The 23166-nt window shown below is 51.9% G+C and overlaps 1 protein-coding gene across 9 annotated transcripts; it reads left to right on the top strand.

The window, feature by feature from the left end:
• The first annotated feature begins 3139 nt into the window (after positions 1-3139).
• Positions 3140-21412, top strand: CBLC (Cbl proto-oncogene C). Of its 9 annotated transcripts, none has more exons than XM_059151999.1 (12): positions 3141-3563; positions 6956-7165; positions 7356-7512; positions 7754-7875; positions 9281-9418; positions 12112-12199; positions 12893-13024; positions 14475-14633; positions 15102-15170; positions 15851-15996; positions 17824-17939; positions 21159-21412. In XM_059151999.1, the coding sequence occupies exons 1-11, from the start codon at positions 3211-3213 to the stop codon at positions 17888-17890; spliced, it is 1641 nt and encodes a 546-aa protein (XP_059007982.1). In that variant the 5' UTR covers positions 3141-3210; the 3' UTR covers positions 17891-17939; positions 21159-21412. The 9 variants fall into 9 exon arrangements, 8 of the variants coding, with proteins under 8 accessions (XP_059007989.1, XP_059007982.1, XP_059007981.1 ...); XM_059151998.1 differs by lacking the exon at positions 21159-21412 and adding an exon at positions 18057-18302; XM_059152002.1 differs by lacking the exon at positions 21159-21412 and adding an exon at positions 18057-18302 and having other exon boundaries at positions 3142-3563; positions 7019-7165.
• Positions 21413-23166: the final 1754 nt, after the last annotated feature.

Here is a 23166-nt window from a genome sequence, read left to right as displayed (position 1 = left end):
CACATTTTTCCAATTAAGGTATTAATGACATCTTCCTTCTTGGAGTCCCTCCCTTTCCGTTTGCCACATCCTGCATGTGATGTTCAGCATGACCTCCGTGTTTTGTTTTGTTTTTTAAATATTTTATTTCTTTATTTGACAGAGGTCATAAACAGGCAGAGAGGCAAGTAGAGGGAGAGAGGAGGAAGCAGGCTCCCTGCTGAGCAAAGAGCCCGATGGGGGGCTGGATCCCAGGACCCTGAGATCATGACCTGAGCCAAAGGCAGAGGCTTTAACCCACTAAGCCACCCAGGTGCACCCCCTCCATGTTTTCATACTGTGATCACATCCAGATGCATCCCCATATAATCTATGGCATTGGCTCTGCAGTTTTTCAAACCTGATATAAATGACATTGTGCTGTAATCCTTCTGCACCCTTTTTTTTTAAAGATTTTATTTATTTATTTGACAGACAGAGATCACAAGTAGGCAGAGAGGCAGGCAGAGAGAGAGGGAGGAAGCAGGCTCCCTGCTGAGCAGAGAGCCCGATGCGGGGCTCCATCCCAGGACCCTGGGATCATGACCTGAGCCGAAAGCAGAGGCTTTAACCCACTGAGCCACCCAGGCTCCCCCCTTCTGCACCTTTTTTAAAAAAAATTATTATCATTACTCATTATATTAGTTTCCTAGGGCTGCTGTAACTAAGGACCACAAACTGAGTGACTTAAAGCAACAGAAATTTATTTTCTCCCCATTCTGGGAAGGACCCAAAACCCAGGTGTTGGTAAGGTTACATTCTCTCTGAAGGCTCGAGAGGAGGATCCTTCCTTGCCTCTTCCTAGCTTCTGGTGTTTGCCAGCAATTCTTGACATTCCTTGGCTCTGATCTCTGCCTCTGACACCATGTGGCTTTCTTCCATGTATGTACCTGTGTCCGTATCCAAATTTCCAATCATGCTGGGTTTGCGACCCACTCTAATAGTATGAACTCATCTTAACTTAGTGACATCTTCAAGAACTCCACTTCTAGATAAGGTCACATTCTATTTCTAAATAAGGTTCTAGAGGACTTGAATTTGGGGGTGGGGCACACTATTCAATCCAGTATACTCATCATCGTGTTTTCAGGACTCACACTATTGGTATGTGTGTCCAATTCATTCATTTGAACTGCTGTGTGGGAGGCCTTTGTGAGAGTATACCGCAATTTATTCATCCCTCCTGCTGGTGATGGCCTTACCTTGTTTCCAGTTTTCTCTGTTTCCGACAAGACTGCAATTAACATTCTGGAACAAGTCTCTTGGAGTTTCTTAGGGCAGTAATTTTCAAAGTGCCCAGCAAGATCCATTAGTGGGTTGTGAAATCAATTTAGTGGGTTGCAAACATGATTTTCCCTTTAATGAAATGGAATCAAATAGAACAAAAGCTATTGTAACACGTGCACATAGTCAGGGTACGGATTACCCCGTGAAACTGCTTCAGGTGTTTATCATGACCTGATCTGAGCAAACCTTTTTTGCTCCGGAGGCTGTAGCCAGTAATGGCCGTGCTCTGTCCAAGGTCTGATGGATGCCACCAAATTACTTTCCAACTCATTTGTTCATTTACACTCCCATCAGCTCGTCATCAACACTTAGCATAGTCAAAAATCTGACTTTTTACCAGGCCAATGGGTTGTCATCTTATTTCTGGAAGATGAAACAGGCTCAGAGAGGGCAGAAATGCCAAGAGCTGGAAGATAGACCCCGCCATCCGGACTGCAACGACCCCAGTCTTTGCTGGGGTTGAGATGCAACGTTGAGGACCCTGTAAGTGAAGAGTTCTCGGGCTCTAAATAGACACCTGGGTGGATCTGCCTTCAGCTCCGGTTGTGATCCCAGCGTCCTAGGATGGAGTCCCGCATCGGGCTCCTTGCTCAGTGGGGCGCCTGCTTCTCCCTCTGCCTGCTGCTTCCCCTGCTTGTGCTGGCGCGCTCTCTCTTTAATACACAAATAAAATCTTTAAAAAAGACTTCTCGTGGTCTAAGACGGAATGAGGGCTGAGTGGGGAAAGGAGTTTAGGATGAGAGCTCAGCTAAACCCCTTTCACCTTTCTACACCTCAAAGGGATGCCTGGAACGCAGGGACCGTCTGCCCGGCCCACAGCGCCCTCAGGTGGCTGCCTAGCGCACAGCCGGAGTTGGGCTGATGCTACGGATTGCGCAGGTTGGGGAGAAAACCACGCTCCTCCAGCCCTGAGCCTACCAGACGCGCCTTGACCCCCGCATTCTTTTTTTTTTTTTTTTTAAGATTTTATTTATTTATTTGACAGAGAGAGATCACAAGTAGGCAGAGAGGCAGGCAGAGAGAGAGAGGAGGAAGCAGGCTCCCCGCTGAGCAGAGAGCCCGATGCGGGACTCGATCCCAGGACCCTGAGATCATGACCCGAGCCGAAGGCAGCGGCTTAACCCACTGAGCCACCCAGGCGCCCCAACCCCCGCATTCTTGAACCCCATCTTCCCGCCTCATCTCCTGAGGGACCCACCTCCTCTGGAAATCTTGGCGTCTCGACTCTGGCCTGATTTCCCGCAGGCCCCTCAAGTGGGGACTCAGGAATTATGTTGCCAAGCTCCTGCTCCCTCAGACACCCAACCCCTGCTACTAGGGGACCAAGGAGTCTGGTCATTCTATGCTTTCCTTGTCCGAGACAAAGGAATCGCACTATCTCCCCGACCTTTACTCCTAAAAAGTTCAGCTCTCTGATCTTTAATCCTACGCCCTAGCCGAAGATCCAAACCTGGGACCGAAAGCCCCAGGAGTGCTCCGTCCCAGCCCCACCTCCCCGCAGGGTTTGGATAGCTAAGCTCCCAGCCCTTCCCCCGCCCCCAAAGCCTCAGGTCTCCCCCAGCCCCTCCTCCACTGCAACCTTGGGACCCAGGCTCCAGTCGGCCTCAGAAGGGGCCCAGGCGTCCTACCTACAATTCCTACCCATTGAAGTCTTCTCCCATGTCCACCCACCGCAGCCACCCCATCCAGCTCTCTTTAGGGGATCAGACCTTCGAACCCCATCTCTAGGAACTCAAGTGCCAGATTCCCCCAGACTCCGCCTCCTCCAGAGACACTGCACCTGTGTCCCCTCCCCGCTTCTCCGGGGCCCGCCCCCTCACCTTTGGCTCCGGGGCCCGCCCCCACCCTGGGCGGGGCCGCACCTTGGCCTGCCGCGGGCCTACCTTCCCCGGAACCCGGGGGCCCATGGCTGACGCGGCAGACCCCTGGGGGTGGCCGTCGGGAGAGGCCCGCGCGCTCGGCCGGGCGGTGAGGCGGCTGCAGCGCCTGGAAGGGCAGTGCGGGGACCCCCGGCTTGCCTCCAGCCCCCCCTCGCTGCGAGACCTGCTGCCCCGCATCGTGCAGCTGCTGCGCCAGGTGGCCCACGCCCGGCGGGCGGCCGGCGGAGGCGGCCCCGAGGGTCCCGGTGGTGCGAGGGACTTTCTCATCGTCCACCTTCACAACCTGGAGGCCAAGAGCAGGCAGGTGGCGGCACTGCTGCCACCCCGGGGTGAGAGGACTGCCAACGACGAGCTCTTCCGGGAGGGCTCCAGACTCAGGTGAGCAGCCGCCCTGGCCCCAGAGAAGACATGGGATCAGGAGTCCGGGCCCCCAGCCCCCTTCTCCGTCAGACCCAGGCGTCCAGGCCCCCCGCCCCCTCCTCCCTCAGACCCAGGAGTCCAAGCCCCAAGCCCCGCTCCCTGAGAACCTGTAAAACCGAACAACCCAGTTTTTTCTTTCTTTGGACACCTATGCCCTCAGTTCCCCATTTCTCCTCTTTCATGGCCAACCAGCAGCCCGCTTCACATCGCCCCACTCTCCCAGAAAACTAGACATACATCCTGGGAATGTGGGGTCCCCAGGGAGCTTCTTGCATGAGGAGGGATGGACTGACACTTCCATCACTGCCCCTGCCTGTGGGGACACACAGCCCCCACCCCCCACCCCGTCTTGGTTCCTGAGGAACACCTAGCTCAGGACCCAGGGCTTATCTGTAGCTCCCCCGCCCCCCCTTCTGAACTCTGGGGAAGGCGCTGCTGAGTGACAGGAGCAGGTGAGGTCTGGGCTTTAGAGCCCAGCTCAAAACAAGGTCCGGACCAGCTGCTCTCAACCCTGTCAGGCAAATACTTTTGCCTCCTCAAATTCATCCTGAAATGAACTGCATAGGTTAGGGGCACCTGGGTGGCTCAGTCGGTTAAGTGTCTGCCTTCAGCTCAGGTCATGATCCCCGGGTCCTGGGATCGAGCCCTGCATCGGTCTCCCTGCTTGGCGGGGAGACTGCTTCTCCCTCTCCCATGCCCCCTGCTTGTGTTCCCTCTTTCTCTCTCTCTGTAAAATAAATAAATATTTTTTTAAAAAATGCATAGGTTAAACTATGCATAATTTTTTAAAAAATTATTATAATACCCAAGTGGCGCCTGGGTGGTTCAGTGGGTTAAAGCCTCTGCCTTCAGCTCAGGTCGTGATCCCAGGGTCCTGGGATCGAGTCCCGCATAGGGCTCTCTGTTCCGTGGGGAGCCTGCTTCCTCCTCTCTCTCACTGCCTGCCTCCCCGCCTACTTGTGATCTCTCTCTCTCTCTCTCTGTCAAATAAATAAATAAATAAATCTTTTTTTTTAATCACTATAACACCCAAACTGTATTATAAGAGATTATTAAAAAAAAAAAAAAAAAAAAAAAAAGAATGTCCTTCATAGTAACGTTATCTGTGTTTCCAATGAAAATGCCAGGACATGGGTGGCTCAATGGGTTAAGCCTCTGCCTTCAGCTTGGGTCATGATTCCAGGGTCCTGGGATCGAGCCCCGCATTGGACTCTCTGCTTGGCATGGCAGGGAGCCTGCTTCCTCCTCTCTCTCTGCCTGCCTCTCTGCCTACCTGTGATCTCTGTCTAATAAATAAATAAAATTTTTTTTAAAAAAATGCCAGGACACGATTATAATTATTCTAGGAAGCAGAATGGGCTAGTCAAACATTGGCACCTCTAGGGAGAATCCCTATGTCACTGAGCCAGTCTCCCTTCCCTACAGAGGATCATCGAATTTCTGTAAAAATAATTTAAAATGTGCAGAAAACGCTTTTGTAAAATGGAATTGGGTTTAGGTTTAGATCATTTAAAATAGATTCTCCACTTTCATGGATGCCTGATGGGACATTGGAAAGTGGAGTGGGATGTGGGCAAATTTTGCTACAGGGGACTGTCCCCCACAATTTAGCCTCCCTATCATAATGGCTATGTCAAGTAAATTTCTCAAAACTCCTTAGAAAGGTGGTATAACTCCACTGAGAATCACTGTTCTAGAAACTAGGAAGCATAGGAGCTTAGTGAGCATCTGAGTTGAGTGTTCTAGTTACTAGGGTTCTAGAAACTCTCTGAAGAAGATTTTAGAACAACACTCCCCACTAAAAATCTAATGCAGCCCACATACATAATCTTTTATTTTCCAATAGACATATTACAGAAAGATTTTTTTTTAAGATTTTATTTTAAAATAATCTCTACACCCCGGGCACCTGGGTGGCTCAGTAGGTTAAAGCCTCTGCCTTTGGCTCAGGTCATGATCCCAGAGTCCTGGGATGGAGCCCCACATCTGGTTCTCTGATCTGTAGGGAGTCTGCTTTCTCCTCTCTCTCTCTGCCTGACTCTGCCTACTTGTGATCTCTGTCAAATAAATAAATAAAATATTTCAAAAAAAAATCTCTACACCCAACATGGGGCTCGAACTCACACCCCCAAGATCAGGAGTCACCTGCTCTACCAATTGAACCAGCCGGAGGCCCCAAGAAAAAAAATTTTTTAACAGGTGCAGTGAGTTTTGATAACATTCCCTTTACTCAACTCACACTATCCAAAATATTATCTCAACTTGTAATCAGTATAAAGCAATAATTAATAAGATAGTTCACATTTTCTTTTTCCAAAATCTGGGGCACCTGGGTGGCTCAGTCAGTTAAGCATCTGTCTTCAGCTCAGGTCATGATCCCAGGGTCCTGAGATTGAGCCCTGCATTGGCTCCTTGCTCAGCGGGAAGCCTGCTTCTCCCTCTCCCTCTGCCCCTCCTCATGTGCTTTCTCTCTGTCTTTCTCTCATGCTCACTCTCTCTCTGAAATAAACAAATAAAATCTTTAATGTTTTTTATTAAAGAGGAGAGACCCCTCTTTTTAAAAAAGAAAAACAGATTATTTATTTATTTTATTTATTTGAAAGAAAGAGACAGAGATAGAGCACAGGAAGGGAGAAGAGGGAGAAGCAGGCTCCCCGCTGAGCAGGAAGCCTCACACATGGGACTCCATCCTAGGACTCTGGGATCATGACCTGAGCTGAAGGCAGATGCTTAACCAACTGAGCCACCCAGGCATCCCTAAATAAAATCTTTAAAAATAACAATAATAATAATAATAAAGCCAATAGTAAAAAATGAATGTGCACTGAGTGCTGGCTGCACGTCAGGTACGCTGGGCATTCTCTGCTGCCCCTCTGAGACAGGGGCTGCACTTATACCCATGTCACAGTTGGGGAAACTGACATAAGGGGGAATAAAGGAACCTCCCCAAAATGCTGCAGCTAAATGTCAGAGCTACCCTTTTCTGCACCCCCCCATCCTGACCCATACCCCAGGGAGGCCACTGGCAGGAGAAGGCACAGGGGTCCACCCCTGCCCCAGGGCTGCTAAAACCAAGAAGGTTCCCAGCGCAACCTGCTCTCAGACTGCTCCCAATGCCCTCGGCTCTCATGGGCTCCACCTCTGATAAGGCACCCCTGGGGGCGGCAGGTGGAGGCTGGGGTCTGTTTGCTGGAGGATGACTGGGATCCTGGGCAGTGCCTCCCTTTTCTTCATGGGTAAGGAAACTGAGGTTCACAGAGAGGAGGTGTCGGCGCTGCCATAGGCCATCTTGGAATCGACTTCTTGGTTACAGAGTCTGGGGGCCTGGTGCCTGTGGGTCTTTCCTATAGTGGGTGCAGGTGTCGGTGGGAGGCCCGGAGTCCAGTCCAGGTCCTCAGAGCCCATCCCCACAGGCGACAGCTGGCCAAGCTGGCCCTCATCTTCAGTTACATGCACGCGGAACTGGGTGCACTCTTCCCCAAGGGAGAGTACTGTGGGCACACCTACCAGCCCACCAAGGCGCAGGCCCATGCCTTCTGGAGGGAGCACTGTGGAGCCCGGTGAGTTAGCACCTGTCCCCGGGGCCCCTTAGCTCCAGCGCCTCCTCCTGTCCCTGCCCTAGGGGACCCAGGAGTCCAGCCCCCAGCCACCTCCTCCCTCAGACCCAGCAGTCCAGGCCCCCAGCCACCTCCTCCTCAGAGGTCTTCCCATCCAGGTTCCTCCGCTGCATACCCCACCCCCTCCATCCAGGTGTGTGCTGCCCTGGGCTGAGTTTGAGTCACTCTTGTGCACCTGCCACCCAGTGGAGTCAGGCTCCACGGCCCTGGCCTTGCGCTCCACCATTAACCTCACCTGCAGTGGCCACGTGTCCATCTTCGAGTTTGACATCTTCACCAGGCTCTTCCAGGTCAGCAAAGGCCAAGGCTGGAAGCCCAGACTCTTGGGTCCTGGGGGAAGGAGAGGTTGGTGAGAAAAGAGGGGCTGGGATCCCAGACCTGTGGTTCCTGGGAAAGGGAGGATCTGGGGTCTTCTGTATCAGATTCCTGAGGCCCGCCCCAGGTGAAAGCAGGGAGACTGAGACCCCGGGAGGCATGAGAGGTGGGCGGCTTCCTCGGCCCCTCCCTGACCCACTTGCCTCCCCACTCCAGCCGTGGCCAACACTCCTCAGGAACTGGCAGCTCCTGGCAGTCAACCACCCGGGCTACATGGCCTTCCTCACATATGATGAGGTCCAAGAGCGTCTGCAGACCTGCAGAGACAAGCCAGGCAGGTAAAAGGGCTAGGCCGTAGGAGGAGGAGGCTGCTGGGGGCTCCAGGGTCTGGATCCTGGGCTAGGGTGTTGGGGGAGCCCAGCCAGCCTTTGGGGAGTAAGAACTGAAGGGCTGAAGAACCTGAGAACCCAGACTGCTGAGCACTGAGAGGTAGGATGCTGAGTGCCTCATCCTGGGACCTCCCAGGAACCTAATGATCTTGGGCAGTGCTCACCATGCACCACCTTTCGACATGCATTCTTCTGACACTCTCACAATACACCTTCCCACAATCCAGCAGCTAAAGGAACAATACCGAGGCCGGGGGGCTGAAACCCTGCCCCAGGATAAGATCCATTTCTGATGAGTCAGAGCTCATATTGTACGTCTGTCAAAAAAAATTTTTAAGGGGTGCCTGGGTGGCTCAGTGTGTTAAAGCCTCTGCCTTCGGCTCAGGTCATGATCCCAGGGTCCTGGGATCAGGCCCCATGTTGGACTCTCTGCTAGGCGGGAAGCCTGCTTCCCCCCACTCTCTCTCTGCCTGCCTCTCTGCCTACTTGTGATCTCTGTCAAATAAATAAATAAAATCTTTTTTAAAAAAATTTTTATATGACCCCACACACACACACACACTTGCTGGAGTAGGAGACTGAGATCCAAATACCTGAGTCCTTAAAAGATTTCAAGCCAAGAAACTTGAGCTGTTGGGCCCTCCCAGAGGGCTAAGCATTGAGGGACTGAGCTACCTGGAACACCTGGATGTTGAGGGTATAGGAGGTCAGATTCATGAGTCTTGCAAGGCTGACTCCAGTAATGCCAAGTATGTTAGCACTCTCCCGGTTACACTTCATACTGGTTTAAAGGGAAAAGAAAAGGGATGGATAAATTCTCGTGATTGAAAAGACCAGGTGTGGGGTTTCAGGCACAGCTGGATCTAGGTGCTCAAATGCTATTGTCAGGGATCAGTGTCTTCCCTGTGTCTACTTCCCTCTGTGTTTGCTTCATTCTCAGACATGGTCTCTCCTTATGGTGGCAAAAAGTTTATAGAAGCCCCAGCTGTACACTCTACCAGCTTAGCAACCTCTGTAGGAATAGGGTACCTTGCTCCTGATACTTCTAGCAAAAAAAAATCTCTGTGGTTACTATGGTCAGGGGTCCTAAAAAAGGCACTGATTGGCCAAGATAAAAACAACCTTGTCTGAGCCCCAGTGAAGGAGGAGGAAGAGACAAGCAGGTAAAGCAGCAGGTAATTCCCTATAGAGGAGGATAAGAATTTTAATGCTCATTGATGAAAAAGTGGGAAGCTAGATTATAAAGGACAACGACTTAGACACCTGGATCTCCAACAGAATGGGCAGCTGGGAAGTCCCCAGTGGGACAGCAGTGACCACTCCCTGACCCCGTCCTACCAACCTCTTCCTCCAGTTACATCTTCCGACCCAGCTGCACTCGCCTGGGTCAATGGGCCATTGGATACGTGAGCTCAGATGGCAGCATCCTGCAGACCATCCCTCTCAACAAACCCCTGTTCCGAGCACTCCTGGATGGACAAAAAGAAGGCTTGTGAGTCGCCATCTGGCAGGGGGAGGGTGTCAGCAGAATGCGCTTGGAAAAGTAGCTTGTGTTGAGCACTGCCAAGATCCCTCAGGGCCCAGGTGGCAGGGCAGACATTGTACGTTTGCAATACTGCGTTGTTCCAGTAGGCGGCAGACGAGGGTCTTGGAGCTATTTTTTTTTTTTTTTTTTAAAGATTTTATTTATTTTAGAAGCAGAGAGAGAGAGCTCGAGTACTACAGGCACATGCAAGCAGGAGGAGGGGCAGAGGAAGAGAGAGAGAGAGTTTAGCAGGCGCTACACTAAGCCTGGAGCCCGACCCAGGCCTTGATCTCACAACCCTGAGGTCATGACCTGAGCTGAAATCAAGTGTCTGAAACCTAACCAGCTGAGCCACCCAGGCGCCCCCGGGCCACCTTTTCTGGTTCATGGAAAGCGGCCATGGGCACTAGCAAGTGGCTGCAAGGAGTGTGTGGGAGCCGACCCCACTGGCTCTGTTCCTAGGAATTCTGCTGAAAATCTTTGGCTTCTAGATACCCACACCCTGTGCTAGAATCTAGACCAGGAGAAAGAACTGGGCAGACAGCTGGACAGGTCTTTTCAACTTCCAGCCTTGGCCGCCCCCCAGCTTCTCTTTCAGAAGCTGCCCTGGGTCGGAGGGGAGTGGGAAAAGGTGAGTCTCTCCCCGAACCTTTAGCCAGAGCTTTCTTACCAGGCGTACCTAAATGATACGATGTGAGACAGATAGATACGCAGTCCGTTCTCTTTTGTTGTTATTCATGGTAGTTCTGTAAAGTCCCCACAAACACTGATTTATAGAACACTGAGCCACGGCATATGGGGCATATACAAGTATAATTTCCTGCAAGATTCTGGTCCCATATTTTTTTTTTTTTTTTAAGTAGGCTGCACACCCAGTGTGGGGCTTTAACTCATGACCCCGAGATCTAGAGTCCCAAGCTCTACGGACTGCGCCAGCCGGGCGTCCTATCTGGTCACATTTTTGTCAACCAGTTGCTACCTTATTGGTAATCAGTAGCAACCTTTATGTGCTTTTCTGCCTAAAGACACCTTATTTTATGTGTAGTCCGTGCTTTGACAGTGAAGTCAAGTCTAAATAAAGCTCATCTGACACGTGTATATTCCCTATAAGGCGCAGCCCAGCCTTGTGCTTAGGGACACTGGACAGCACTCCCAACACTGTCTCAGGGACATTTAAAACAGCGAAATCACTGACAAAATGCATAAAAATGCAAAAAACATGGCACTAAATGCACTGATAAGGATGCTCGTTTATAGCGTGAGGAAATGAAATGATAAGACTGAGTGTCCCCTTCTCCAGCCTCAGCCGGAAACGCATCAGGTGACGCAGGGTTTTGACAGGATGTGCAGTTGGTGAGTGATCACAAGAGTACCATGACTATGGATTTGAGGGTGACAGATGTTAGCAGGGAGACACATCTGCAGAAAGGGAATCCAAGAATAATGAGGGTCTATTGGTTATACTAGTATATCCCGACTTGACAAACAAGAAAAAGTGAGGCACAGAGAGACAGAGCCACTTGCCGGGGTCACACAGCCACTGAGCTCATGGGCTGGGACTTGAGGCTGGGCTCAGATACGGACCTTCACCCACCACAGTGTCTTGAGTTCCAGGTCAGACTTCATTGGAGAAAAGAGATTCTAGAAATGAAATGAATATGAACATCATCAATATGGCTTAACCTGTTCCTCTGCCCCATCCTGCCCAGCACACGATCCCACTACCCATTATAAAGATGGACAGATCAAGGAGAGAGGCGAAGAGACTCCAAGCACTTTCTACCATACAGTGAAGTGGCTTGTGGGGTCTAAAGCTGATCATAGCAGTTCTCTCTTTGGATGTGTTTAGGTGTGGAGGAAGCGTTTTATGGCCGTCAACAATCTTTGCCCTGCCCCCTCCTCCCCGGACATGATTATGTCCATTTTACAGAAAGGAAAACTGAGTGCAGGGAGGTAGAGTTGCCCAGCGCAGGGCACACAGTGTGTTTGTGGGAGAGCTCTACCTGTTCTGCTCTATCTGGCTGGCCAGGCAAACCACCAGGCTCAGGGGACCCGTGGCACCGCTATAGGGTACAGTAGTGACCCAGAGGGTGCACAGCCCAGTTCTCAGACCTTGCCCACAGCCCTCCAGGCCCTGCTGTGTGGCCTTGAGCTGTTACCTTTCCTGCAGTGAACTTCCGTAACTATATGTGAAGTGAGGAGTGTAGACAGTCTAGAAGGGTCCTTCTGATTTGCTAATCCAAGACTAGGATCTGGTTGCTCTAGCAATGCATGACCTAAGATACTCCTATATTTGGAGTTGAACACTCAAGGACGGGGGCTCCCTGGGAGGGTGAAGACTGGGGTTTCCTGGTTTCTCAGTTTCCTGGTTCCTGTTGATCTGATTTGTGTTTCCAGACCTTGGGACACTTAGGTCTAATGTGCCTTTTGGGGGGGCTCTGAGGGGATATGGCCCTGCCCTGGGATCCGAGGAGATACCACTTGCCCTGGAAAGTCCCAATGGGAGGAGAGGGAAGGGAAGAGATTCCTAGGCCAATGATGGGTTTGGGAGAGATGCTCATCCAGGGGCCGTGGGCCTATGGCAGAGTCCGGGGAGCCCTTGCTGCTTGGGGTGGGGGATGTTAGATGTCCCTAGTACCCCCTCTCTTCCCTTTGCCCAGATACCTCTACCCAGACGGGAAGAACCACAACCCAGACCTGACTGAGCTCTACCAGACGAAACCCCATCCCTACATCCGTGTGTCGGAGGTGAGGTCGCTCCCTCTGCCTCCCCCCGCCCCATCCCTGCTTCCTGCCCTATCCCTCACCCCCCACACTGTGCCTCAATTCCTGAATTCTCTCCCTCAGACTCAGGCCTAGAATCCCAGAGGCCTTGGGTATGTGTGCTGGTGCAGTGGCCATGTGAGCTGGGTTCAATCGCTTAGTCTCTGCCTCTGTTCCTTCTCTGGAAACTACGGTTCCTCCTGCCTCCTCCCCAGGGGTTTTTGCGGGGATTAAACTAGGAAATGATACTGCTGAGATTATTGGAATGGCTGATGCACTTGAACTTCCCCCGATGACAGCCCCTGTATAGCTTCTAGTCTTTACAGCCACCCCATGGGTGAGAGAGAAATGCCAAGTGAAACCTTTTGGTATAAGTATATCCCACACACTATCTGGGATATACTTAGATCTTAAAAAATTCCACTTCATTTATCCAGAAATCAGCTTTAACAGGGCGTGCTATATTTTTAGTTGCTAAATCTGGCAACCCTGAGTGTAGACCACCCTAGAGACAGAGGCCCACAACAAGGTACAAGGAGGAGTCTGCTGAATACACGACCTTGAACTTCAGAGGGCTCAGGGCTGGCACAAAAGTTTGGGGCTTTCTTCCTGTGGCCTGACTTGGATCCCCATGGCTGACAGGCCCCTTGCCATCCTCCCCGTCTTCTCGCCTGCTAGGAGCAGCTGCAGCTCTACTGGGCCATGGACTCCACGTTCGAGCTCTGTAAGATCTGCACGGAGAGCAACAAGGATGTGAAAATCGAGCCCTGTGGGCACCTGCTCTGTAGCCGCTGTCTGGCCGCCTGGCAGGTGCGTCTGACCGCCCTACCATCCTGCCCATTCTCCCCCGACTTTACGGCACAAGTCCCTCCTGGAGGATCACCGACATAGGGCAATGCTTATGGATCATATGGGGAAACTGAGGCCCAGGGAGAGCAGAGATGTGTTCAGGGTCCCTCAGGAGTGATGAATGGGAACCCAGCTCTCTCTGTGCCTCTGTCTCCATCTTGCTCTGTGTCTCTAACCTCCGCTCTTCCTTCTCCGGCTGCGTTATTATCCGTGGAAAGGGCTCCTTGTTCCCTGTTCCTTGGCTGGGCGATCTGGGGCCAGTGGCTTCCCCTCTCTGAGCCTTGGAGCCTTGGGCTCCACCCCTGGAGAAGGGGGCTAACAGTAGCCAACCTCCCAAGGGCTATAGTGAGGATCCAAGCCCACAAAACCCTCTGCAAAGGCCCCCTGGGAAGCTGGGGCTCTTGACCCCTAGGTAGTATAGAACCTGACATTAATTTTTTTAAGATTTTCTTTATTTGAGAGAGAGAGAGCATAAGAGGGGAGAAGGTCAAAGGGAGAAGCAGACTCCCCATATGCGGGACTCAACCCCAGGACTCCGGGATCATGACCTGAGCTGAAGACAGTTGCTTAACCAACTGAGCCACCCAGGTGCCCTGGGTTTTTGATGGTAATGGAGGTGTTGGACAAGTATCTGATGGCTGAGGCATGCGTTCCAAAGACTTTCATGTTGGATACACATATTGCCAGCTGTAGGACGCAGCTGCTAGCAAAATCCGATAAGGAACCAGGCCACCCAGCTCATGAAGTACCCCGTTTAGAAAGCCCAGGGGAACCGGTCAGATGACTGACCCTGGAAGACCCTGCTTTGTTCTTCCCACGTTCTAATGCCTCAAATTCACTAACAAAGAGTGAACTGATGAATCCCTAGACACTCCACTTATCCCTTAATAAAGGCAGAGCCCCGGGTGTGTGCACCTTCCCTCTCTCTACACCCAGGACCTCGCTGTGGGGCCACGTAACCCCCAGGACCTGTGAGTCATCATCTGGTTCTTCGGAGCTCATGGGTGGCTGTCACCGAGGTGTATCCTGGATCATAAGAGCCATAACACTGGCCCCAGTGGTGGCTGCGAGGCAGATGTCTCTATGGGGCTCACCAAAGTTCATAGGGGCCCCGGCAAGTACCTTGGGCACTTCTAGGCAACAGCATTGCTGTGGACAGCTAAGCCCCTCACCCCGCAACACCCTGGCTCCACGGGGCTCCCCACTCGTGCCCCTCCTGACCCTGCTCCCAACCACCTCCCCCCCATATTCCCCCCCCAGCTCCTCTCCTCCTGACTCCTCTCCCTCTCTCTCCATCTCCCTCCATCTCTCCTCAGCACATCACTGTTGGGGATGTAGGCTCTTGTGATCCCAAGGGACATGGTGGAGGACAGGGAGAACCTGACCCAGGCCCTTCCCACCCTACTCCTAGCACTCGGATAGCCAGACCTGCCCCTTCTGCCGCAGAGAGATCAAGGGCCAAGAGGCCGTGAGTATCCAATTCCAAGTGAAGCCAGCGGAAGCCAGGGCCACTGCTGAGCACCTGAGGGATAGCAGTGACCAGGAAGATGAGGAGGAGGAGCTGGGACAGGTGAGCGGGGCCAGGGACTCCTGGGTCTGAGGGAGGAAGTGCTGGGGGCCTCACTTCTAGGTCTGAGGGATAAGGGGGCTTGTGGTCTGAACTCCTGGGTCTGAGGGAGGAGGCTGGGGGCCTAGACTTCTGAGTCTGAGGGAGGAGGGGACTGGACTCATGGGGGGAGGAGATTGAAGACCTCCCTCCTAGGTCTGAGGAGGGGACTGGGAGTCTAGACTCCTGGATCTGAATGGGGAGGCAGCTGGCGACAGGATTCTGGGGTCCTAGAAGCTGGACCTTTGCTTCCCCCAAGAATCCAGGGCTCTTTCTCCAGCTGTAACTCTCCTAAGGGTTAGGACTTTGCCTTCTCCATTCTATCTCCAAAGCCAGAAGAGTGCCTGAATGCTGGGACTCTGAGCAGAAGGACACGTAGGGGGGCAGACAATGGCAGCTTTCAGTCCCCTCCTCACCCTCTGTCTCTCCTAGGTGGTTTCCTCAGCACCCCCACAGCCCCCTCAGCTGAGTGTGTCTCCCGCTAAAGGCCAGCTGAAAGTGGTGAGTCAGGCACTGGTCTGAGGTGGGCAGCTCAGGTCTTACTCAGCCTGGGGTCTCTCAGGGGCCCCAGGCCCAGCACTCATCTTTGCGCCCATTGACAAGGTGCTGGACGATCCTCTACGCCCTCTTGTTCTCGTCCTTAGTTATCCCTCACTGGCTTCCTGACTCTCCGTCCAGCATCCCGGTCATGTCTTACCCCAGGGCCTTTGCACCAGCTGTTCCTTCTGCCTACACCTCCTTTCCCCAGGCTTGCTTTCTCATCTCCTCCTCAGGGAGGCCTTCCCTGACCACCTTATTTTACTGATAATAAGAACCCCCCCACCCCCCGCCAAAACCCCTGTGCTGATTTCCATAGTTCTTTTCACCACCTGCCAGAGGACAGTCTTTAGGCCTCTGCCTTCTCTGGTATGTCTCCAGAGTCTAGAACAGTACCTGACACACACTGGGTATTCAGTGAAGAGACTTTGAATAAATTCCTTGAACTGGGTGTCCCCAGCAGCCCATGGAGTCAAAAACTGTTCCCCTCTTCACTTTCCAGAGGAAGAAGGCTCAGAGAGGTGATTGCACTCGAAGAGAATTTGGTGTTTGGGGGGCACTTAGAGAAACCTCAAATCAGCTGCTTATTTTCTAAGCAAGCCCCAGCCTTCTTTCTCTCCCCCACCCCATACTTCCTACCCCAGGATTTTCCGAGCCCCTGGCCTGCTGGGGAGGGGCCCGTCTCTGCTAGCGTCTCAGGCCAAGCACACGCAAGATTCAATCAATACAGGGCTGTCTTCAAACAAACAGCTCAGGAAGTCCGGGAACACGATTCGACCGCAGCAAACAAGTGAGCCAGCAGGAAGGGGGGGTGGCGGGGACACCAGCCAGGGAAGCTAAAAACAGATCCAGACCTGCAGCCAAAAGCAAATGGAAACATTAGGAGGCACTTAGCTGGCTCCCTGAGGACAATGAGGGGGACACAGCCCAAATGGGGGGCCAAGGGGGGCCACAGGGGTGCACTGTTGCCTCGGCTAGGCCCTCCGCTGGCATGCCCTTTCCTCTGCTCCCCAAACCTGCCCAATTCAAATCCTAGTCAACTCCTACCCCTTTGTTCTTCAAAACAGCAAGAGAGAGGTGGTCCTTGGGGGGCGGGGGGGGGGGGGCGCCGCTGCCCAGCAAAGTGACCGCCAGAATGAAAATGGTTAACGTATGCAGAACTTGCTCTATGCCTGGCACTGCTCTTGACCTATTGATTTAATTGTCATGACAACCCAGGGAGGCAGGTACTGTTCTGATCCCTCTTACGCAGAGCCCGATGTGGAGGCCACCAGCTCAAGAGAGAGAGTTGGGACTGGCCCCCAGGCCCCTGGCTCTAGACTCCAGACTCTGTCCTCCACTCCAGTGGGCCTCTGTGCTCCTCTCTGTGAAATGGGCACCATGCCAGTCCCGGCCGTGTGGGGGCGGGGGTTGGGCCGCTGTGGGCATGGGGCAAAAGGGGCTGTGTCCATGTCCTGGGGGTCTGCGTAGGCCACTCCCACACTGCGGTTCCCCACCTGAGAAACCCCCCTCTAGGCAGCAAGCCCGTCATTCGGTGGGACCCCAGCACCTTGCTGGCCCCTGGGGACCTCTCCCATCCTGTCTCCATAGAGAATAGCAATAAGCCTCACATGGGACCCCCAGGTTCTGCTGAAATGAGCAAGACTGAGTGTAACCTGGATTCACATCCCTCCCTGACCTCTAAGAAGCCCCTGCCTGCTGCTCCCCAGGGCTCCAAGAAAAAGCCAACATGCTCTCTGCAGCCCACAAGGCGTGGGGGATCTGACCCCTCCCCACCTCTCTGACCGCTTACCATCCCCCCAACTCCTCTTCAGCAGCAGTGAACCCCTGCCCCTTCTAATGGGCTAGCAAGCCCACCACCCATCTCAGGACCTCTGACTACATCTTTCTTACTCTCAGCCTTCTGTGTAATTCCCCGCCCCCTTCCCAGAGGTCTTCCATGGCCTCTCTTACATCTAGTCATCCCCCACTCTCCCCATGCCGTTTCAGTTCCTTGAAGAACATTTAACACTCTCTGGATGTTTCCTTGTCCGTGCACTGATTACTCATGGTATCGTGCACTGATTACTCACTCTCTGGATATTTTCCTTATCTGTGAGCTGATTATTCATGGTAAGCCTCGTGCTCAGTAGATCATCAGTTTCATGAGGACAGAGATTTGTGTGCCTGGTTCATAGCTCTCTCTTCAGAACCTAGAATAGTGCCAGACACACTGTAGATTCTGAGAATATTTGTGAGATGGATGGATGGATGGATGGATGGATGGATGGATGGATAGACGGGTGGGTCGACGGATGGATGGAAAGATGGACAGATAGATGGATGAAAGCATGGGTGGGTGGATGAATAGATGGACGGAAGAAAGGAAAGATGGATGGATGGGTGGACGGACGGACGGACGGACGGATGGAGGAATGCGTAGATGGATGGACAAACAAAACTTCCTACTTAAGCCAGAAGTCCTAGGGAAAAAAGCAACATGGACCAGGGACACTTCTGTTGTACTGTCCCTCCCTCCTCCTCCCCCCAGCCACCAAAGTGTTATCACTGTCTGGACCTATGAAATGAAAAGACAGTTGTAGCTCAGCTGTGACATTTCTTAATCTCCTCCCTCCAGGCACCTCTGGCCCTCCCCAGACTTCAGGGCCCTCTTTCCTTTCCAAGAATTAAGACTGTGGAGTTAGCTCCGTGGCAAATCACCTTCAGCCCTCAGGCCAGGGAGGAAGCCCCGGGGTAAGTGGAGAGGCAGCTGGGGTCCAAGACACCTGGGTGTGCGGGAAGACGGGATTGGGGGAGCAGAAGGGAAACACTAGGAAATCGACAGCCCTCTTCAAACTCTCTCCACTGCAGAAACACCTAAGGGAAAAGTCATCCCTCCGGCTGTGCCTGGGAGGCCCGTGATTCCCTGCCCAGGCCACCGCAGCCCCAGCCAGGTTCCCTCCCTGGGCCTGGCCCTGCCTTTCCCCCAACCCGGGCTGGGATACCATCTAACCTACCTCTCTTTCTGCCTCGCAGGGCCCCAAATGTGCTGTTAAAGGGAGCCCTGGGGCTGGAAGGGGTTTCTGAATAATAAACTGCCAAACCTGGTTGTCCTCAGATGTGTGGAGAAAGTTCAGCAGTCACCAGGGGGCAGCTTGACCTTGGGAATGGGGGTCCCTGAGGCCTGATCTCTGCCCCCCATTAACCCAGGGGACTAGAAGGGTGAGTGGGGGACCCAGCTCTTCTGGATCCAGGAGTCTAGGCTCCCAGCCTCTTCCCTCAGACCCAAGAGTCCAGAGTCCAAGTTTTCAGAGAATCAGGCAGCCATCTCTCTTTCCCCACTAATGCAAACGAATTTTCTGGAACCAGATCTAGATATCCAAGTACAAAGTCCCTAGTCCAAAAGACCCCACATTTCTTTAAGAGTCGTGTACCTGATCTTGCCCCAGTGTTCTTATCCCGCTTTTCTCTCCATTCCACTCTGGGAGAAGGGTTCCAGTGATTGCCAGTCCAAATCAAACTGAGGATGTGTCTCCCCACCTCATCACTAATCTTGGAGGGACCCAAGCTTCCCTTCACTTCAGTTGAAACCAGTCCACACCCACTGAGCCCAGGCTGTGCCCAGCCCCAGGCACATGTAGCAGTAATCACTGCCCCCTGGTGGCTCCCAGTCCTGTGGGAGACGGACTGTGATGACACCAGAGTGGGCAGGGTTGGAGGGGTGGGTGGGGGAGAAACGGGGGAGGGGGGTGCCACAGGAGCCCAGAGTAGACAGCTGAGCCAGCCCGGGAGGTCAGGGAGGACCTCCCGGAGAAGGCATCTGAGCTGCGACTAAAAAGAAGAGGAAAAGGTTTCCGACCGTCAAGGGAGCATGGAAGCCCCCACCGTGGGACAGAAAGAGAATTCACTGAGAGGACGTGCAATCTCTCACAGATTCCCGGGAGCGGTTAGAGATCCAAGAGGGGAAAGGAAGCCGTGAAAGGGAAGGGATCCACTGGCAGCCGGCCCCGCTGTAGCCCGGCCCCCATCACACCATGGAACTGGTCCGATGAGATGACAGTGATGGCCCAATAACCCCTGGACAGCAACCAGCCACCTTGTTGCCTCTGCCGCCCCAGCATCAGGCTGAGGCTGCTCTTCTCTCTCACAGTTGCTCGGAACAAATCGTGCCAACACTTAGTGGTGACGCCAACGTCATGGAGACTGAGGGCCAGGATCTGGGGACGGGCTCAGGGTACAGTCAGGTGGTGTTCTGGGCCAGGGCCTGTGAGGGCTGGACGGAGGGCTCTCTGCGGTCCGACCTCTCCATGTGGCCACCATGCTAGCTAGCTTGGGGTTCCCCGCAACATGGCTGCCTAAGGCAGCCTGACTGCTTGTAGGGTGGCTGATGGCTTAGTGGAGAGTCTCCCAGTAACCGAGGCAGAAGCTGCATGGCCTTTTCTTTTATTTTTTATTTTTCAAGATTTTATTTGTTTATTTGCCAGAGATTGAGAGCATGAGCAGGGGGAACAGCAGGCAGAGGGAGAAGCAGACTCCCTGCTGAGCAAGGAGTCCAACGTGGGACTCGATCTCAGGACCCTGGGATCATGACTGAGCTGAAGGCAGTCACTTAACCGACTGAGCCCCCCAGGCGCCCCCGCGTGGCCTTTTCTACCTAATCTTGGGAGTCCTATAACACTCTGCCACGTTCTCTCTATGGGAGAATCACAGCCATGGCATGGCATAGATACAAAAGAGGAATGGACATAGGGTCCCCCTTTCCTGGGGAGAGTGGAGATCAGATTGTTAGAAGAGCATATGGAGGGGCGCCTGGGTGGCTCGGTCGTTAAACATCTGCCTTTGGCTCAGGTCATGATCCCAGGGTCCTGGGATGGAACCCCTCATTAAATGAATAAATAAAATCTTAAAAAAAAAAAAAAAAAAAGGAGCATATGGAACGAGAGATACCATTTCAGGCATCTTTGGAAAATAGAATATGCCCCAGCTCCACAAGGGCATAGACCAACCAGTCCCTGAATCTTCGGCATTATTAGTTCCTGATTCCAAGTGCAGCAGGATTTAGGGGCGCCTGGCTGGCTCCGTCGGAAGAACATGTGACTCTTGACCTAGCAACCGTGAGTTCGAGTCCCACACTGGGTGTGGATGTTACTTAAAAATAAATAAAGAGAAAACTAAAAAAAAAAAAATTCTTATCTAAACTTTTGCTGCTTACAGTAAACTGTTGTCCAACTCAATGCAATCACACTGCCCTCCCCCCTCCAAAAGACAACATGGGCTTGGGCGCCTGGGTGACTCAGAGGGTTAAGCCTCTGGGATCCAGCCCCACATTGGGATTTCTGCTCAGCAGGGAGCCTGCTTCCTCCTCTCTTTCTGCCTGCCTCTCTGCCTACTTGTGATCTCTGTCAAATAAATAAATAAAATCTTAAAAAAAAAAAAAAGACAACACACAGGCTATCAAAGTTACATTCTCCCGATGCAAATCTGGAATGACTGCAGACCGCAGAATCACCATTCCCCACCAAATGTGTCATGATCCCATATTCCACAAGCTGTGAACTCCTTGTAAAGTCAACCATCACTGTAAAGTAACGGGATAAAGGTACAGTAGTCCCCCTTATCCGCACGGGGAAGGTTCCGAGACCTCTCTCAGATGCCTAAAACCACAGACAGTAACTAGGTATACTGTATTTTTTGACTATGGGCTTAGTACTTGGATATCTGTATATACCTATGTTAAAGTTTAATTTACAAGTTAGGTAGAGTAAGAGATTAACAATAATAAAATAGAACAGTTATAACAACATCCTGTAATTAGAGTTACGAGAATGTGGTCGCTTTCTCAAAATATCTTCTTTTACTCAACCTTCTTCTTCTTTTTTTTTTTTTTTTTTTTTTTTTTTTATTTTATTTATTGGGACGCCTGGGTGGCTCGGTCGTTGGTTGTCTGACTTCGGCTCTGGTCATGATTAACAGGAGAAGAAAAGATTAATACCTTAAAAGAAGAAAACACTCAAGAAGCAGCAGTCCTGAGTGGTGTTTCATAAACTGAAGAAGTTCCTAGTTTATAGTTCTTTTACATTACATTTTACAATAGTGCTTGTACAAGCTTGCCAAAGATAGAATATGGATTGCCAGTCTTTACATTGCACTTTCAGTTCCTCCATTTGGAATTCAGAAAGGGGAGGGATCCTGAAGATATCACCTACTGTGTTATAAAATATATCATCAGATGTGCCTTGAGAATAGTATATGTAACATTGAAAAAAAAGTTGCTGGCTATTAAAAAAAAAAAAAAAAAAAAAAAAAGATCGAGCCCCGCTTGGGGCTCCCTACTCAGTGGGAAGCCTGCTTCTCCCACTCCCTCTGCTTGTGTTCCCTCTTTCGCTGTGTCCCTCTCTGTCAAATAAATAAATAAAATCTTCAAAAAATTTTTATTTATTTGTCAGAGAGCGAGAGAGCGAGCACAAGCAGGGAGAGGCAGGCAGAGGGAGAAGCAGGCTCCCCACTGAGCAAGGAACTCAATGTGGGATTTGAACCCAGGACCCTGGGATCATGACCCGAACAGAAGGCAAGACATTTAACCAACTGAGCTACCCAGCCATCCCTAGACTCACCCTTCTTGTGATGATGGAGAATAAATGCCTACGTGTTAAGATGAAATGAGGGGCACGACACCAGCACTGTGACATGACCTTGGGCTACTCTTGCCTTTCTGAAATATACGTCAGGAGGAAGATCATCTGCTTCCGGACAACTGTTGACCAAAGGTAACAAACCATGGAAAAGGAAACCGTCAATAGGCAGGGCAGCCACAGAGGAAAAATAAGTCTTGTTAATTAAAATGTGTAAGTGTATCCACATGAGACAGGAAGAATGGGATTGGGAAATTCATTTATTGCACAGATCTTGACTCTGCTGCTTATATCAAGGACGATACTAGGCGCTGGAGATACAGTGGTAACTTCTACAGAAGACAATAAAAAATAAATGTGTGACCCCGGTAAGGGTTGTAGAGGAGAAACGTAGTAGGGAAAGGAAAATAGAAATGGCTGGGAAAACAGAAATTGCTATTTTAGATAAGATGGTCAAGGGAAACTGATGAGGTGATGCTGGAAAAGAGAGTTGAAGCAAGTAAGGAAGGGAGCTGTGTGGGGAAGAATGTCTAAGCAGAGGGAAGAGGAAGTGCAAAGGTCTTGTGGCCAGAACCCAGAGTGTGCCTGGCTTTGCAGAACAGCAAGGAAGCAAAGAGACCAATGTGGCAAGAACAGAGCTGGCAAGAAGGAAGAGAAAGATGGAGTCAGGGAGGACAAGATCAAGGACCTTGTGAGCCATGGAGTGGATTTTAGCTTTTCCTGAGAGGTGCCCTGGTAGGACTCTGAGCAGAAGAGTGATGTGGGTTGATTCACACTTTAACGGGATCCCTCTGGCTGTTTTGTGGGAATAAATTGTAGGGACAAGGGCCGATGACGTTACAGTACTAGTTTCTGCAAGTCTTCGAGGGACCGTGGCTAGTTTTTATGCCTGCCTTCCTTCATGCACACTCGATACAGTCCTTCCCCTTCGCCCGAACCTTGGCTGTTTGGATTCTTGAGGAAGGTGGAAGTGGGAGTGGCTGTGGAGAGGGTGCCCACCAGAGTCCAGCCCAAGCCCAAGCAAGTAGGTGTACAAGCAGGAGCCAGAGGAACTGGGGAGTGGGTGTCCGGGGTTGCAGTGTGTGAACTTGTCCCCAGGAACCCTTGGAGTTGTATTTGTCCATGAGTGAGCTTGTACTATGTGTCCCACGATGATCCAGGGAGCCTGCATGCTCCTGACTCCCGAGCCCTGTAAATTTCCCCTGAGCACCTGCTCCATGTCAGGCCTTATGCAGGGGACACAGCCATGACCGACAGAGAGAGCTCCAGCCCTGCCCCCATGGACCTGCGGTCCCGTGTGGGGAGAGATTAAGCCACAGAAAATATGACCCAGAATGTGCAGGACTGGG

The sequence above is a fragment of the Mustela lutreola genome, chromosome 16 (assembly GCF_030435805.1).
Source record: "Mustela lutreola isolate mMusLut2 chromosome 16, mMusLut2.pri, whole genome shotgun sequence".
Taxonomy (NCBI): domain Eukaryota; kingdom Metazoa; phylum Chordata; class Mammalia; order Carnivora; family Mustelidae; genus Mustela; species Mustela lutreola.
Note: the sequence above shows the minus strand (reverse complement) of the source record. Positions and strands in the feature narration are given on the sequence as shown.